Source organism: Fringilla coelebs (genome assembly GCF_963513975.1).
Source record: "Fringilla coelebs genome assembly, chromosome: 1".
In the NCBI taxonomy this organism is placed as follows: Eukaryota; Metazoa; Chordata; class Aves; order Passeriformes; family Fringillidae; genus Fringilla; species Fringilla coelebs.
Window position 1 is genome coordinate 66,950,212 of NC_140028.1, and position 15,636 is coordinate 66,965,847.

The 15,636-nt window shown below is 42.6% G+C and overlaps 1 protein-coding gene across 1 annotated transcript; it reads left to right on the forward strand.

The window, feature by feature from the left end:
- Positions 1–7,062: 7,062 nt before the first annotated feature.
- Positions 7,063–13,773, forward strand: FRRS1L (ferric chelate reductase 1 like; the record flags this gene model as incomplete). The annotated part of the gene is made up of 5 exons (XM_084211780.1): positions 7,063–7,270; positions 8,938–9,022; positions 9,505–9,643; positions 12,967–13,213; positions 13,601–13,773. 5 exons carry the CDS (start codon positions 7,063–7,065, stop codon positions 13,771–13,773), a joined length of 852 nt encoding a protein of 283 aa, XP_084067906.1.
- Positions 13,774–15,636: the final 1,863 nt, after the last annotated feature.

Below are 15,636 nucleotides of genomic sequence, written 5' to 3' on the forward strand. Positions count from 1 at the left end.
CAATTGCACACTCTATCCACCTGCAATTTCTTCCTTCAGCATGGAAGGGCTGAAGGGCATTTTGGACAGGGCACAAAAGGCCTAAGGGAGTGGAAAAACTAATTTCTCATGGTCCAAAAGGATGGTCAGAGGGCAGATTTAAACTGTCTGTATCACACTGTAAATAGTGTTTAACTGCTCTTTCTATGTCTGGGTTCAGGGTTTGTGCTCATCAGCTCTTATGGAGAAAAATGTTGTTGCCCCAGTGAGGCCTGAGCTTGGTAAAGGTGTTTGGGTGTCAACTCAGCAACACTGTGACTGCCTGTGAGGAGTGGTGAGAAAGCCTCTGTTTAGTGCTCTTTTGCTCTTCACTGCTACATTTTTGGTTGGTTGACATATGCGAATATTTCACAATGGCAGGGAGAGGGCTCTGTGTACACGTGGGAGAACCGGCTGCCAGAACAGGGGAGCTTGTGTTTCTCTTCAAGTACCAGATTGATGTCTGGATTTTTTTCCCCGTTTTCTTTTTTTCCAGTTGATGAGCAATGTTTTCAGTAAATGCTTAGAGACTGTTTTCCTGTCTCAAATTGGCATAGCAACAGCACCAGAACAAAACTCATAAGCATCAGCTTAATGGCATACTGAAATGGCTTCAGAATTCATAGCATGCTCTCATTTTTTTGAAGTGTAAGGGAAGGCACTACTGCACAGCATGGGCCGTTGGAAACCTTTTCCTCCAGGCACATATTGAATGTCAAATGAAGATAAGCCAGTTAAATAATTTTTAATTAGTTTTATCCTTGTAAACATCTGTATGCAAGCCACTGAATTAACCCTAGGACGTATTACATACCTGCACAGTAGAAACAAGAAAACAAGTTCAGTATTCTTTACAGCTTAGGTCACATGAAGATCTTAACTAGAAAATCCCAACCATTTATCAATGCTCCTATTTTTTCACTTAATAAAAAAAAGAGTTGTAAGAGTGGCTAGAGATTCTCCAACTTCACCTCAGATATGATGTTTTTATTCCCACAGTAAATGGTATAAGTGTTTCTTAATCTTGTCTTTTGCAAAATGTTTTGCTCTGTTCAATAATACTGTTTCATCAGCATTCCTGTATTGTAGAATTTCTGGGTAAATAAGTCACATTGAACTCTCAGTTCATTGATTTTGTGGGGGGCAAACCTGACTTTGCTAATTTAAATATTAGTAGCAACTTACATAAATGACAATATTAAAAATGTCTCTCTTTTTAACAGAGCTTACAAGCAATTCAAAACAATATATCCAGACTCTCCAAGGCTGTTTGTTGTTATACCACTAGCAGATGTATGGGATCTTTTCTACATCAGAGAAACTTGTTCTGTTTAGTTGGTCCCTGCATCCGTGGTTCAAAGGTTCAGGCACCTTGTGGATCTTACCAAAGCCTGCAGTGAGGTTTTTGAGAGATACAACTCTGCTCCATTAGTGTGGACTTCTTTGGTACCCAAAGCCTTCTAATAACTAATTTTCCCCAGTTTTTACGTGAACAAAAAACCCAGATCTTTTTCAAAGTCAGTGAAGCCACTTGTGCACCAGACCGGCTTCACCATCTATGGACATGCCTGGTAGATAGTGACATGCAAGGAGGGAAGCTTGAGACAAAAGCTGGAATTTGGGCTGGAATTTCCCTTCCTCGCTGTGTAACTCACCCTACCGCTCCAGAAACCTTTGCCTTGCTGTTGCTTAAGAACCGAGAAGTCTGACTCGCAGTGCCACTAGTTTTCCAGTCATTTGCGTGTGCGCCTTGTTCACGACGATCAGCAGGGATGAATCCCGGCTGCCCCAAGCTCCCCGGGCTGGCTCCAAGGGGCTCCGGGCAGCGTCCCCTCCGTCCTCCTCCTGCTGGCAGAGAGGGAAAAGCCCAGTTTCCCGTCTTGCCGCCGCGATGGGCGTGTGTTTTCCGGGCATCTCGCCGTCCCTTGGTGCCTTGGTGCCGCTCGGCGGCTGGCGGGTGCCATTGCCGGCCCCGGTTCTCCCCGGGACCGGCCTCGGGCAGGGAGCGCGGCCCCGGGGGCGATGCTCCGGCGCAGCGGGCAGGTGCGCCCATCCCTGCCGGCCGCATCGTCCCCAGCCCAATCCGGCTCTATCCTGCGGGCACTCTCATCTGTCTCCTCGATTTCCACTCTCTCGTCTGTCCCTCCTTCCCCCTTTCCTCAAAAACACCCCGAGGCTGCACTTGCGGCGGTAACGCAACGCGTTGTTGCATTTGTGCGGGGAAGAGAGAGAAGGCCCCTGTCCCGCAGCACAAGCCCAAAAATCAGCGTGGAGAGCGCTGGGTGTGTTTGGGCAGCGGGGCAGCAGCACCAGGAGCAGCGGCAGGTGACCGGGATGCTCCATCCCTAAGCCAGACTTGGAGCATGTTCCCGGAGCCTGGGGGCTGCTATTCACCCGCACTCCAACGACTCCCAGAGACAGAGAAAACTACCCTAATCCCGGAATTTATTCACGGGTTTTTTGAAACAAAGCATACCCTCCAGGAGCCTGTGCCAGGAGGGGCCAAGACCTATGTCCCTCAGATCCCCTGGCTGAAGATGCTTCAGTCACGATATATAGAAAGCACCTTCACTGCAGAGCAGTGAGCCAAAAGGAGCTCCTCTGCTGCTTTCTCTCACCCACTTATATTCACCTAGAAAATAAGGGTATTATTATTATTATTATTATTATTATTATTATTATTATTATTATTATTATTACTACTACTACTCAGAGATATCTCTATTTGACTTGGAGAAAGGCTGTTTTAAATGGTTATTTTCCAACAGGCAAACTTACAGGACTTTTACTATAATTCTTCAGATGAAGTCTCATGAGGAATCAGTTTCACTTTTTTTTCCCCCCCTCATTTCTGAATTCTTAAATAATTAGGATAAAATTACATTGTCACATGTGGAATTAATTGAATTAATGCTGCTTAAACTGTTTATAACTTTCCTACCTAAATGAACTCTTTGCTAACACAAGCAGAATTTTTCTGCTCTCCAGGCCAACTTTTGCACAGTAAGTAAGTGGTATTTATGCACAGGGAGGCCTCAGTGTAATGCCCTTTATTGGGAGTTCTAATAAAAGGCTGCTCTGCTTTGGCTCCTTATTAAAATAACACTATAAATAACCTCTTTGTAATGAGGACTTGTTAAAAAAAAAGTGAACCATTTTGCTCTAGAACCTCCTGGTGCAGATTGTGCCACCACCTGGTAGATATGGCTTTCAGGGTAGATACACCTCCCAGAACTGCATTCCACTGGGGTAGCAAAGGGTGCAGAAGGTAAAAAAATGCAAACTTGGGAAAAAAGTTATAAACTACCCGATTTAAACCAACACACACACACACAAGCACATAAACAAACAAACAAATAAACAAAGCTGCAGTTTTAGTATAGCTTGGGAAGGGTCCATAGTGCTTACTGAAGCAAAACTCATGCTGATTTAGTTGTGGACTTAGTCTTTAGATTGGTGTATGTTATGCTTGTGGAAAAGAGCTTGGAGGCATTGTTTTTTCCTACATTAGATTAATTTTACAGAAAGAGTGCTGTTGTGGGCAGTAATGGCACAGTCACTCTTGGAGCAAGGCCAGATACATAAGTCAGGGACAGCAGAAAATGAAAAATTCACCAATTCTGAGCAAAAGATGATCTAAGAATCTAATGCAGTTTTTATTTGGGTGATAGAATATTTAGAGTTTATATTTTCTTGCCTTTCTCCAGAAGATCTGAAGCAATACCATGCCTCTAAAAAGCTCACTCATCTCTTTTGTGAGCTGCCTTCAGAAATAGCACACATCTGTTTCCTTTGTAATGCTTTGGTTTTTCTAAGGCAGTCACTTAGTTTTCCCTTTTCTCATAGGAGATGTACTTCATGTATTGGCATTTGACATATTTCCCATCATCATTCTGTTTTGTACGCTGTGAGAAAGCTTTGCTTGCAAGAAATTCCTACCATTTTTTCTCCCATTTCTTAGTCTGAGTAACTAACGCCACAAGCATGCTTCTGTAGAATCTCAGGTGGTTAACTAGGGCACGGCATAAATGACTACTAACAAAAACTTATGATCCAACAATTTCTCAATTTATTGTTATTTAATAAGGGAAAGTCCAGGATAAATGACTTGTAGAGTAGATACATTCCCCACACTGAACAAGAGTGTCGTAAGAGTTTGAGAAAACTGCATATGAATTACAAACTCTGGTTCAGGTTACTACAGATTTGCTGTAAGAAAACTGCAGTCTCAGGAGTTGTTTTCTCAGTCAGCACTGATGGATACATACTAATTTTTCAGTACATGTTGATTGGATGAAAATGACAAGGAGAACTAAGAATTTTTTTCTGAATGTTTGTTATATAAACTATGACTTATACCTGAAAATTTAATTTCTAGTCCAAAGGCTGCAAGAAGCACAAGCCTCCAGGGGAAAGGGCTACTGTGAATGACAAAAACAGCCGAGAAAGAAGGCACAGTGGGCCTCAAGAATAGGCTGGGGCTAAGTCTGGTCTCCAGTCCTGGGAAGATACCCACAGACAGAGTGCTAGCACCACAGAATGGCATGAGCTAGAGCAATTAATCATCCAAAGAATTTGACTGCTAGATTCCCCTGAGGCAGGAGGCAATGGTGCAAGAAGTGGTGGAAATGCTCACATCTCTAATTCAGCAAAAGCAAGAGGACTCCTGCTGCCAGAGGACTTCCAACCTGTGGCTCTCACACTGCTTGTTTGTGTCTCTTCTGAGAAAGGCATTACAAGCACGTGCAGGCTGAGAGATATGGCATTCAGAGAGTTCAGGGATTTGTGGGTTAAGGCTGCTCATGCAATTACAGTTTGGGCTCTTTCTGCTAATGCTTTTTTTTGATGACAACCTCAATTACTTAATCAGATAAGGATCTTTCCTGCAGTACTGCTGGCAGTGCTGTTAGTTGCAGTGTAGACCTTCCTGTCTGGTGAAAACTGAAGGTATTCATTAGAGTTCCACCTGTCTCAATGTGATGTTGCTTCCCTGAGCAACCCATTTTTGAGATAGGGATGATCTTCAGACAACCACAAGAGGTTCTACTAAGCAAGAAAATTTCAGGAGTATTTTAGTTTTAATTTTTAAGGATTTACTAGGAGGAAGGTCAGTCTCTTAGCCATATCTTCACTTCAGAAAATCAGTGCAGCTCCACTGTAATCACAGACAGATATCTCAGCTGCCAGATTTAAAATGATAGGTGTCATGTAGGCACAAACAATATATGACAAATATCCTAAGTGTTTACGATAACTGTGAAGCATTGCCCATATCACAGTGTGCTAAAGCCTGCTCCCAGGGAGGAGAAACCAGCATGCAGCTGACAGCTGCTCCCTTGCTGAGCAAATGCTTCTTCACAGGCACCACAACCCTCGGCTAGCTATTTCAAAAAGGGAGATGGGGGGCCTTCATCAGAGTTAATTATTGCCAGAAAGAATAAGCTGCAGCCTCACTTTCCTGTTAGCCTGATTTATAAGGGCTTTTCTATTGCCATTTGTTTGCTTGTTTTCCACTAGCCTGCTAAAGTTTGCCAAGCTCAGTGAAGCAGGGAGAAGGGACTCAATATTTTGCAGTTGAGCTTGCCGTTGCTTTCCGATAGCTTTCTCTATATGCTACTGCGGAACATGTTGAAGTTGCACACAACTGGTATTATTTTTTTAACTTATTTTATTTCTCTGCATGGCTATTCCTCTATTTGCAGTTAGAAATAGCATGCTACTCTACCAGTATAAACCATGGAGATGTGAATTAACATCCTCCACTTGATGCAACTGAGCCCGCTCCAGTGTGACAAGTCACCACTCGACCCACAGGAATGAACTTATCACTAACGCAGCCTAGATCTTGGGCAGTCTCAGTGCCCTACCAAATAGTAACAGTACAATCATTGATAATAAAAAAAGAAAATATTTAAATGAAAGGTTATTTTAATTTCCAGAATATGGTAATATATATATAGTAATATATATAGTAATATAGACTGCTGTGTGTTCTTCTTTCTCTCTCTCTCCCTCCCTCCTTCCCTCCCTCCCCTCTGATGTTTTCCCAAATTTTATTCCAGACTCTCAGAGGAGGAAGTGTGACCATGCATAATAATATAAAAATAAAATTATATCTATAACCAAAAGACAGCAATCCAAACCCAAGAAAGCAAGGGATGAAAGGCCATGGTTCCTCCATCAACTTGTGGATACAGAGCACAGCAAGAATGCACTTGTATGCTTAATGCGTAGTTGCAAGTCCAGCTTCGGATACCAGAGCCCAAGACAACTTTGGGGGCAACCTGGGAATTCCTTCAGTCCTGCCAGGTTTGGAGTATGTTGGTATTTCTGCAGTTACATTGTATAAAACACAAAGCAAGAACATGCAATCAGATAGCGAACGCTCACTGCCATGGGGTTTTACCTGAAAAGAATGTTAAGTAGCGCTGTGTCTCCAGTCCCATCCCAGAAGTCATTAAAAAAAATAATAATAAAATAAATTTAAAAAAATGAAAACATCTAAGTTTGCCCGGCAATTACTGAGCAGGATTTATCACGTCCTCTTGAAGCACATGCCAAGAGGCTTTAGTGAATCGAGGCCACGGGGGCAGCCAGGGATGGCTGGGTACTGCCCCTCGACGGCTGTGCCCGGGCTGTGGGAGACGTGTCCGCGGCGGGGTTTCTGCTGGGTGGGGCGCGCTGTGGGATGCGGGAAATCAGTGATCTAGGGAAGGCCACCGCGCAACCTGTCCGCGGCGGTCTCTGCGGGAGGGCTCGGTGCTGGCAGGGCTGTGCCTGTGACCGCCCGCGCATCCCGCTCCCGCCGCATCCCGCTCCCGGCGCATCCCTCTCCCGCGCACGCCGCTCTCCGCGCATCCCCGCGCACACGCCGCCCCGACACCTTTTCCCCCCAGCACCCTCCCGCTCCGTCTCTTCGCCCACCGCCGCGGTCCCTCCGGCACCGCCCGTGCCCGGGGCTGGGTCCCCCCGGCCGCCGCCCCCGCTCCCCCGCGGAGCCGCGCTCGGGCTCCGCCGCCTCCCCGCCCCGCCGCCGCCGCCGCCATGGCGGAGCGGAGCCGCGGCGCTCGGCGGCGGCTGCTGCTGCTGCTGCTGCTCCTGGCCGGCTCTGCCGCCAGCCCGGCGGAGGAGGGCGGCGGGCGGCGGGAGGCGGGCGGCGGGGAGCACGGCGAGGAGGCGGCGCGGCACCACGACTCCTCGTACGGCACCTTCGCCAGCGAGTTCTACGACCTGCGCTACCTCTCCGAGGAGGGTGCGGCGGCGGCCGGGGCGGGCGGCGGGGCCGTGCGGGGCGCGGCGGGCGAGGGGCCCGGCGCGGCCGGGGCCGGGAGGAAGCGCCGGGCCGGGCCGGGCCGGGCGGGCGCGGGGCGGCGGGCGGGAGGCGGTGGCAGCGCTGTTCAGCACGAAGGCCAGCGCCCGCCGCCATCTTCCGCCGGCCCGGCCGCCTCAGCCGGCGCTGCCGCTCGGGGCCGGGGCCGCAGGGCGCCCTGCCCCGCGCTCCGCAGGGCCGCCGCCTCGCTCCGCGGGCACCCCGGACACGGCATCCCCCGACACGGCATTCCCGGACACGGGCATCCCCCCGGGAGGGAGCTCGGGCCGGGGGCCATCGCCTTCCCGCAGAGAGGGGCCAGCCGGCGGCCCCTCGCCTTCCCCTCTTGCAAAGCTTTCCGGGCTCGTAGCGTAAAAAGGAGTCCCGGGCTGTGCGGGCTCCGAAAGGGCGTGTGATGCCCTAAAGTGTCAAGAAGCAGTGGGTTCGTGCGTTTTGGTGTGGGTTTTTTTATTGAATTTACAAGTGGTGGAATTTTAAAACACCACTTTTGCAGCTAGGCTGCATGGAAAACTATTTGTTCAATGGATTTGAAAATAAGTAAGGAGTGAGGAAGTTGCATGGCCTGTGACCTGTGTTTCAGTAATGCGCCGCTACACGCTGCTGTGAAATTCTGCAAACTAATTTATAGCGGGTAATTTACCTTCCCTTGATAGAGTTCGTGTAACTGTGATTCGCAGCTTACAGCATACTTTTGCCATTACCATTGTCAGAAATCTAGGGAAGTAAATCAGGGCTCCCAAATGCCAAAGTTGTGTAGGTCAAAAGTTTGTGTGCTGGTGCTGTAACTAACTGCAGTGTTCATTTCCCACTCAATGAAGCATTTTCAGAGGACTTTCTAGTTCCACGGCTAGCACTTTGGTTTTTATCTGGCTAAGTAAAAGAGCATCCTATTAAAATGTCTGTGCTTAGGCAACAAACACCAGCTCCCACAAGCCAAGACTGAATAGGGCTGTTAGTAAACTTTCTCACTTTTTCTTTGGTACTACAGTCCAGCAGATGGGATAGGTTGGAATCATGACTCTCACTATCTGACTCTTCTGGGTCTGCCTTCACCAGTGGTTGAACGCCATAACTGCAGGCAATTCCCTGCCCTGATACTCTCTTACCTTTTACTGCAATGTGTGTTCTATTTTACTTAAAAAGGAGGATGTACTATAAGGTCTTTTCAGTATCAATTCCTGCAGCTCTGCATCTGGTGCCCTGTCTGCATTTATACCTAATGCTGTCATTTATGGCTGAGGACTCCCTTACGGATTTCCTGAGGGGACTATGAATGCATAAAGAGAGAGCTGAGTAGAGATCCCTAATTGTTAGTTGACTGCAACAGTCCATGATCCTGCTGCCTTACATTTAACTTTTGCCCTCCAGCTTTCTTCTCCCTCCTTGATGAATGTAGGAAACCTTAGAAAAGTTTTGTTTTCAGTTATCTATGTTACTTTGTTACCAGGTTCATCTGAGCAGTGGATTTTGTACATGACAAAGTAGTCACTTGTCTGAACAGTTCAGTTATCACCAAAGTAAATGCTACTGGAAGACCTGCTCTTTAGTCCTTGTATTTTGTTTAGTAATGGTTTATTCTGATTATACAGGTTACCCTTTCCCTACTGCTCCTCCTGTGGACCCATTCGCAAAAATCAGAGTGGATGACTGTGGAAAGACCAAGGGATGCTTCAGGTCAGTCTGAGATAAGAGTGCAGATATCTTTATGTTTACAGATGCTGACTGATGATATTGGAGAATCTGGTTGGTGTTTCATAGTAATTTTAATAAATGTTTGTTTTTTAAGACCATACTGCTATGGTATGGTCTTATTTGAGGACATATATTATTTGAGGACATTAGATTGTTTAAGAATACATGTCATAGTCATGGACCTACAGGTCTTTCTTGTATTTTCATGAAGCACTTAAAAAAACAGAGCAAGGAAGGTCAACAGAGTAATATTTTGTGTTATTGTTTGCTGCACTGTTTGAATACTATACACTAAAAGAGTAATACTTGCGAAAAATTAATGCTACTTTATGTCCAGCAGAATATATGCTTTACTGCCATTATACCAAAATACATTCTTTTAGTTTTGACTCACTAAACCTTATTTAAGTTCCATAGCAGGACATTTCAAGGAAAGAATTATGTATATTTCCAATTCCATTTAGGTATGGTAAACCTGGATGCAATGCAGAGACTTGTGACTACTTTCTAAGTTACCGCAGAATTGGAGCTGATGTTGAATTTGAGTTGAGTGCTGACACAGATGGCTGGGTGGCAGTGGGATTTTCCTCAGACAAGAAAATGGTAAGATATGTACAGCTTTTCATGTTGGCACTATACACACTTTCACATGCTAGGATATAAATAGTTTCTGTACATTTATATATTTGATCGGTGAGAAACAGAGCACGTAAGGTAAAACTGGCTTGCTGAAAACAAAGCACCATTCAGTGGCCCCCCTGGGAGCGCTGCCTCACAGAAAACTGCTTCATCCTTCCTAACATCTCCTTTCCTTTCTTCTCTGAGAACTGCAACAGTATTTCAGTTCAGCTCTGAATGTTTGAATGTCACTAGCTTTTTGCCTTTTCATTAGAAAAGCCCTCAGGGATAAGCCAATTCACATGGAAATGTCCTGTTGTGCTTTATGTCAGTGTAATTTGTGCAAAAGACACATCATAAACTGAATAGCAAATAATTTTATTCTTGAGAAAATCAGCTGACTTTCAGCAGTATAAATTTTTATTTCACTTTTGTTTAACTTGGGAAAGTTTTTGGTTTTTTTCATACCCATGTGTTGTTCCAGAGAAGCCACAAATCCATGAGAAAATGACTCCTGCTAATTTAAACATTTATACTCAAGAAGGCAGTCTTGTTAAAATTTCTTCTCTCTCCTCTGGATTGTTATTGGGTTCTGTTTTATGCTTATTCCTGTACTTACTTTTTAATTCAAAGCTCCACTTTTCATTGAATTTCAATGAGCAAAACATAAGCATGTAATGTGGACTTTTAAAAATGTGGGCAATAGATGACATATGCAAAGATGTTTTGTCTGTGATCCTTGGTAAAATGTTTAGGATTAAAATGCAGTTTATAATATTGGTGTTCATGTACAGAAACTCTCCTGAGTTTATAGAACAATACTATAGACCTATGTCCTAAACCACAAGTCAAAAAAAGGACTGTTTCTTGTGGTGTTGAAAGTAGCAGTCTGAAAAAATACAGGATTTAGATGATGTCCTGGGATAGGACCCACAAAAAAATTAATTGGAAGACTTGCACTGATTTAACAGCAGTTTTATGAAGTCCCATCCTCCGAGATTGCTCTCAATTCACTCGTTTACAGTTTTTGTGCCTGAAGCTGCAACAGTGTCCTTGGTTCTCAGGCTGGAAAAGCATTGTTTTGACTAACTAAGCTGTGAAGAGAACTTGCTGACACTTTATATGAAGTTCAGAGTTATATAAAAATGCAGTACAGGAAAAAAATGAAAGCTGTAACTTAAAGCATCATTTGACCCAAAATGAGAAATAGAAAGAAAATGTGAGGACAAGTGCTTCTCAGTCATTACTACATATGTTTTAATATAACACTGTAAATAAACACAGTGACTATAGAAGGTTTTTGTGTCACAAGGAACGGTTTGAGGTTTTGATGTAAAGAACAGCTTTACAGCCAAATTTTGGGAAGAGTTTAGAAGCTTGCCAATGCAGGTACTCAACATGGTTTTCAAAGCAGCTCAGCACCTCTAAGTATCTGCCCCCAAACTATCAGGTTGTGTTACCAGTTTGTACCTCTGAGGTACCTGCAGTGGATCCCAGGGTCCCACTGCCCTCCTCTCATCAGCCACTTGGAAAACAGGCATAGCAAGCAGCAGACTAAGTCTGAGCTTCTGGTAAAAAGAATACAGGAAGTGTAAAGTAAAAGGTCTTGCTTCCAAATTTGCTCCACTTATCATGTAATGCCCATAAGTCAGCTGGGCTAAACCAGCTAGCATCTCTCTCCCTCTCTGGCTCTCCTGCTGACTATATCTTTTTTCATAACTTCCAGAATGTTTTGGTGTCCTTGGATGCACAGGCTTTGATGAGAATATGTCTCTGGGTCAAATCATCTTAGCTCTGAGAAATGGGTTGTGCTTTGGAGGCCCTAATCAAAATGGTGTGGCCTAGATAGCTTCAGAAGTTAAGAGAAAAAAACTAACTATTTTGTGTCCTCAATAGATTTTTTTAAAGTCCTATGACCTATTTCTTTGTCTCAAATAACATTATGCTTTTCCACTTTCAGGTTTTTGTGCCTTAGCAGGATTTTGAAATGTCATGAGAATGCCTGAGATTCAAAATGCTTTTTTCTTTCCTTTTTAGTTTTCTTCCTTCAGTATAAAAATACCTTTATTTTTGCCTATTTGTACTTAAGAATGAGGGACTTGTGCTTAGATGTATAAAAGTTAAACTTGGGAAAAAGGTTATGGAGAGCAGTGTTAGTAATCTCAAGACAGAGGCTGGAAAGGTCTGCAGCAGCACCAAGGTGCAGAAACTGTTCAAGCATGTGTTTTATCTAGTTGTCCCCTTTCCACCCACTTCTTGCACATCTTTTGCAAATGCACATTGCAATATTCCCATAGTGCTGAAATACACCCTTTTCCTCTCTTTTCCCTGTAATAAAGAACTAAGGGATGATCACAGTAGCAAGCACCATGTCTTTCATCAGTATGACATATCAGAAAGATATGGGAGGAGTAGGGCCTGTGTTTAATATAGCACTGATAGCTGTGGCACTCATCCAGCTTGGATAGTGTTCTGATGGCTCTTGGTGCTAAGGCTTCTGTGGGGTAGTACTCCTGAAGTTCATGCTCATCCCTGTGCTCTACCACTCTGTCAGTCACCTTGAGTAACTACTCCAGCAACTGCTTTAGTATTTCCATGAATGACCTTTACAAATAAGTGGCTCCTTCTCCCTTCTGTCTCTTGGTTCTTTGGTGGCTGCTTATGCTAAGTGAAGAAGCACATATTGATTACTTTTTTCTCTGTATCTTGTGGTATACTGTATTCTGTTATTACAACATTTCTTATAAGAAATAAGAGATATGAGAAAAGATGTTCCCTAAGTGAACATGGAAGAGATTAGAAAAGACTTACTGTAATCGATGCTATTATTTTCTCATATGTAGTAGGTTTGTTTCCTCTGCCTCACTAAAGTATATTGGCTTTCTGTCCATGATTTGATGCAGTGGATTTTGTACGCATCAGGGATTCAAGACTGCAACATTTTATGAAGCAGTATGCCAGAACTTCACAAATAACAAAACAGCCTTCCACAGATCAATTAATTATGTGATGTCAGAGTAATATCATATCCTACAAATATATGCTAAGTAAAATAACTCTTAGAGAGATCCAAAAGAGAATTCACAGGTAGTAAGGGTATGTAATTATTGCTACACACTGAACGTGCTTTTTAATCTTACTGAAGACATCTGATTAGGGATACAAATATTTGTGTATATATAACTTGGAAAGAAGGAAAGAGCATCCCAGGTCTTGATTAGCTTTGAATAATTAAAATTATGTACATAAACAAGGAAGTGTTTTATGACCGTTTTGTTTTCCATCTTTGAATTTTTTTAACCTTGTAGGGAGGAGATGATGTTATGGCTTGTGTTCATGATGATAATGGAAGAGTCCGAATACAGCACTTCTATAACGTTGGTCAGTGGGCTAAAGAAATCCAGAGAAATCCTGCCAGAGATGAGGAAGGGGTTTTTGAAAACAACCGTGTAACGTGCCGATTCAAGCGTCCTGTCTATGTTCCCCGAGAAGAAACCATCGTAGACTTGCACTTGAGTTGGTACTACCTGTTTGCTTGGGGCCCAGCAATCCAGGGTAAGTTGATCTCACCAACTGACCTGATGTGCCAAAATTGATAAATGTCTTTTAATTATGTCATTCTTACTAGACACACCCACCCTTTTATTTTAATGAATGGAAGCATGAGGCTTAAAAAAAGAAAGACAGGACGTGTCTTGTTTTCCTGGCTATATATCTACTATCCCCATTTCTTAAAGCTGGATTTAGAAGAACTTCATAACTAGAAGTTCTTAATTTATTTGAAGGATGTTTGTTGTTTACTTGACTTTCATTTGTGCTCCCTGACATTGTAATATTGCATGCTTCCATAGGTTTGAAAATTACCTCCCTGCCTGTTTCTTCAGTAGAGTTATAGAAAAAATTGCATCTGATGTTATTTCTTTCTGCCCTTACCTGCTAAAGGTTCTATAACTCGTCATGATATCGACTCTCCACCCGTGTCAGAGCGTGTTGTCAGTATTTACAAGTATGAAGATATTTTCATGCCTTCGGCTGCCTATCAGACCTTCTCTTCTCCATTCTGCTTGCTCCTCATTGTTGCACTCACCTTCTATTTATTGATGGGAACCCCATGACCAATGGGAAATAGCAAGAATTTGGCAGTGGAAGTTTCTCAGGATGGACGGCTATATGGATGGACAATGCATTTTTCTTTTGGAATTTATATCACATCACCATCCTCATCTAGCTGCTTTTGAACATAGTTAGCTTCTCAGAAGAGTGGAATAACCATCTCCCTTGAGTGGCAGAGTGGTGACAAATCATTTGAGAAAATCAGTGAACACGTAGGAGAGTATTTTCAGTGTTGTGATTACTTGCTTAAGGAAGATGAGACTTTTGTAAAATCAATGTGTGTATGTGTGTGTTTGTGTGTTTGGGAGGGGTGCCTGTATGTGTGCTCAGGTGAATTTAGTGATGGACATCTTATCAAATAACAAAATTGCCTTCCAAATTGCTACAAAAAAGCAAATTTGGGAAAACACTGCAATGCTGTTTGGTACTTCTAAAGCAGAGAGCACAACTACAAGTGCAGTTTCTAATATTAAGACCTGGAAACCAACACAGCAGTATAAAAACTGCCCTTCAGTAGTGGATAGTTCTCCCAAGTTCTTTTTTTTTTTTTAATATTTATCAAAGTGTACTTGCTGTAGTACTTTCCAAAACTAAGCTTGCATATTCAAGCATTAGCATGATTTTTTTTTTTCAAGAGAAATAGATGATGAATGTCTTTATTGTGTTTCAGTAGCCTTTTTGAAAGAATTGCCTACTTCTTTTAAGAGTGAGATATAAAGTAATTTAAACAAGGGAAAGGGAGAATACAGCAAAATAAATTCTCCGTACATAAGAAAACCAGGTATAAAAACATGCAGAATATAAAAGTTGCCAACAAGCCATAGGATGCCCTCCTAATAGATTAAATCAATTTTTCTCTTTTTATGAAAAAAAAGCAATTTTTCTGACATGTAAATATATTTTTAAGTAATTGTGCAGTAGTATGAAGTAATCTCTTTTTCTGTGTTGTATGCCACTAAATCCTGTTCATGTTAAGGGTGACTGTAGGCAGCTGGTGTTATCTTACAAAGAAATATAAATGAGATTACTTGTAAGAAAAGACAGGGATTAATAAGAACAGCAGTATCTTTCATTCATCAAACCACTGTTAAAATGTAGGTATTGTGGGAAAAGATGAGCTAAAAAGGAAATACATTAGTTGTTTTTATCATCAATGAATAGTACAAGAGCAATGCTAAATATTACAGAGACGAAAAGTGCCATAATGCATTTATGAGCCACAGACTATAATAAAAACTTGGAGTGGAGAATTTCTGTTCTTTACATAATAGGAAGTGTATGACATGTTTACATGTAGCAGTCAAACGTGCTTAGGTAAGGTTACTCTTTCACTTGCCAACTTACACTAAAATTCTACTTAAGTAGAATTAAAATCTAAGTGGTGCCAAAGTTTTATCTAATGTGATACACTTGAGGACTCTCTAACATAGAATCTGGTAAAGTATGTGTAATGTAACTCCTTTCTATTCTCATTGCTGCATGGAGTATAAAATGATTAATTAGCTTGTTTGGGTTTGCATCATTAGTAGCAGGTTGATGTCTGTAGACCTAAGTTTTTTTAGGCTCAGAATTCTTCAAACTTATGCTTAAGGTGTATGAATTAGATTGAAGATGAACTTATCTTCATAACAAACACTTTATCCCTATTTCAAAAGATTGATTAATATTTTATATTTTCATTGATGTCTTTAAGGATTTGTTCACTTAAAATTACTGGACTAGAGTTCAGGAAAGGGAAAAGAAATTCAGAAGTGAACTTCTAATGTGCATACAGTAGCTTTATTTAGTATAAATTACTTCTCTCAGGTTGGTTAACTTACTCATCATCTGATCAAGTAGAGACCACCTAATAAGGTCTGCTTTGG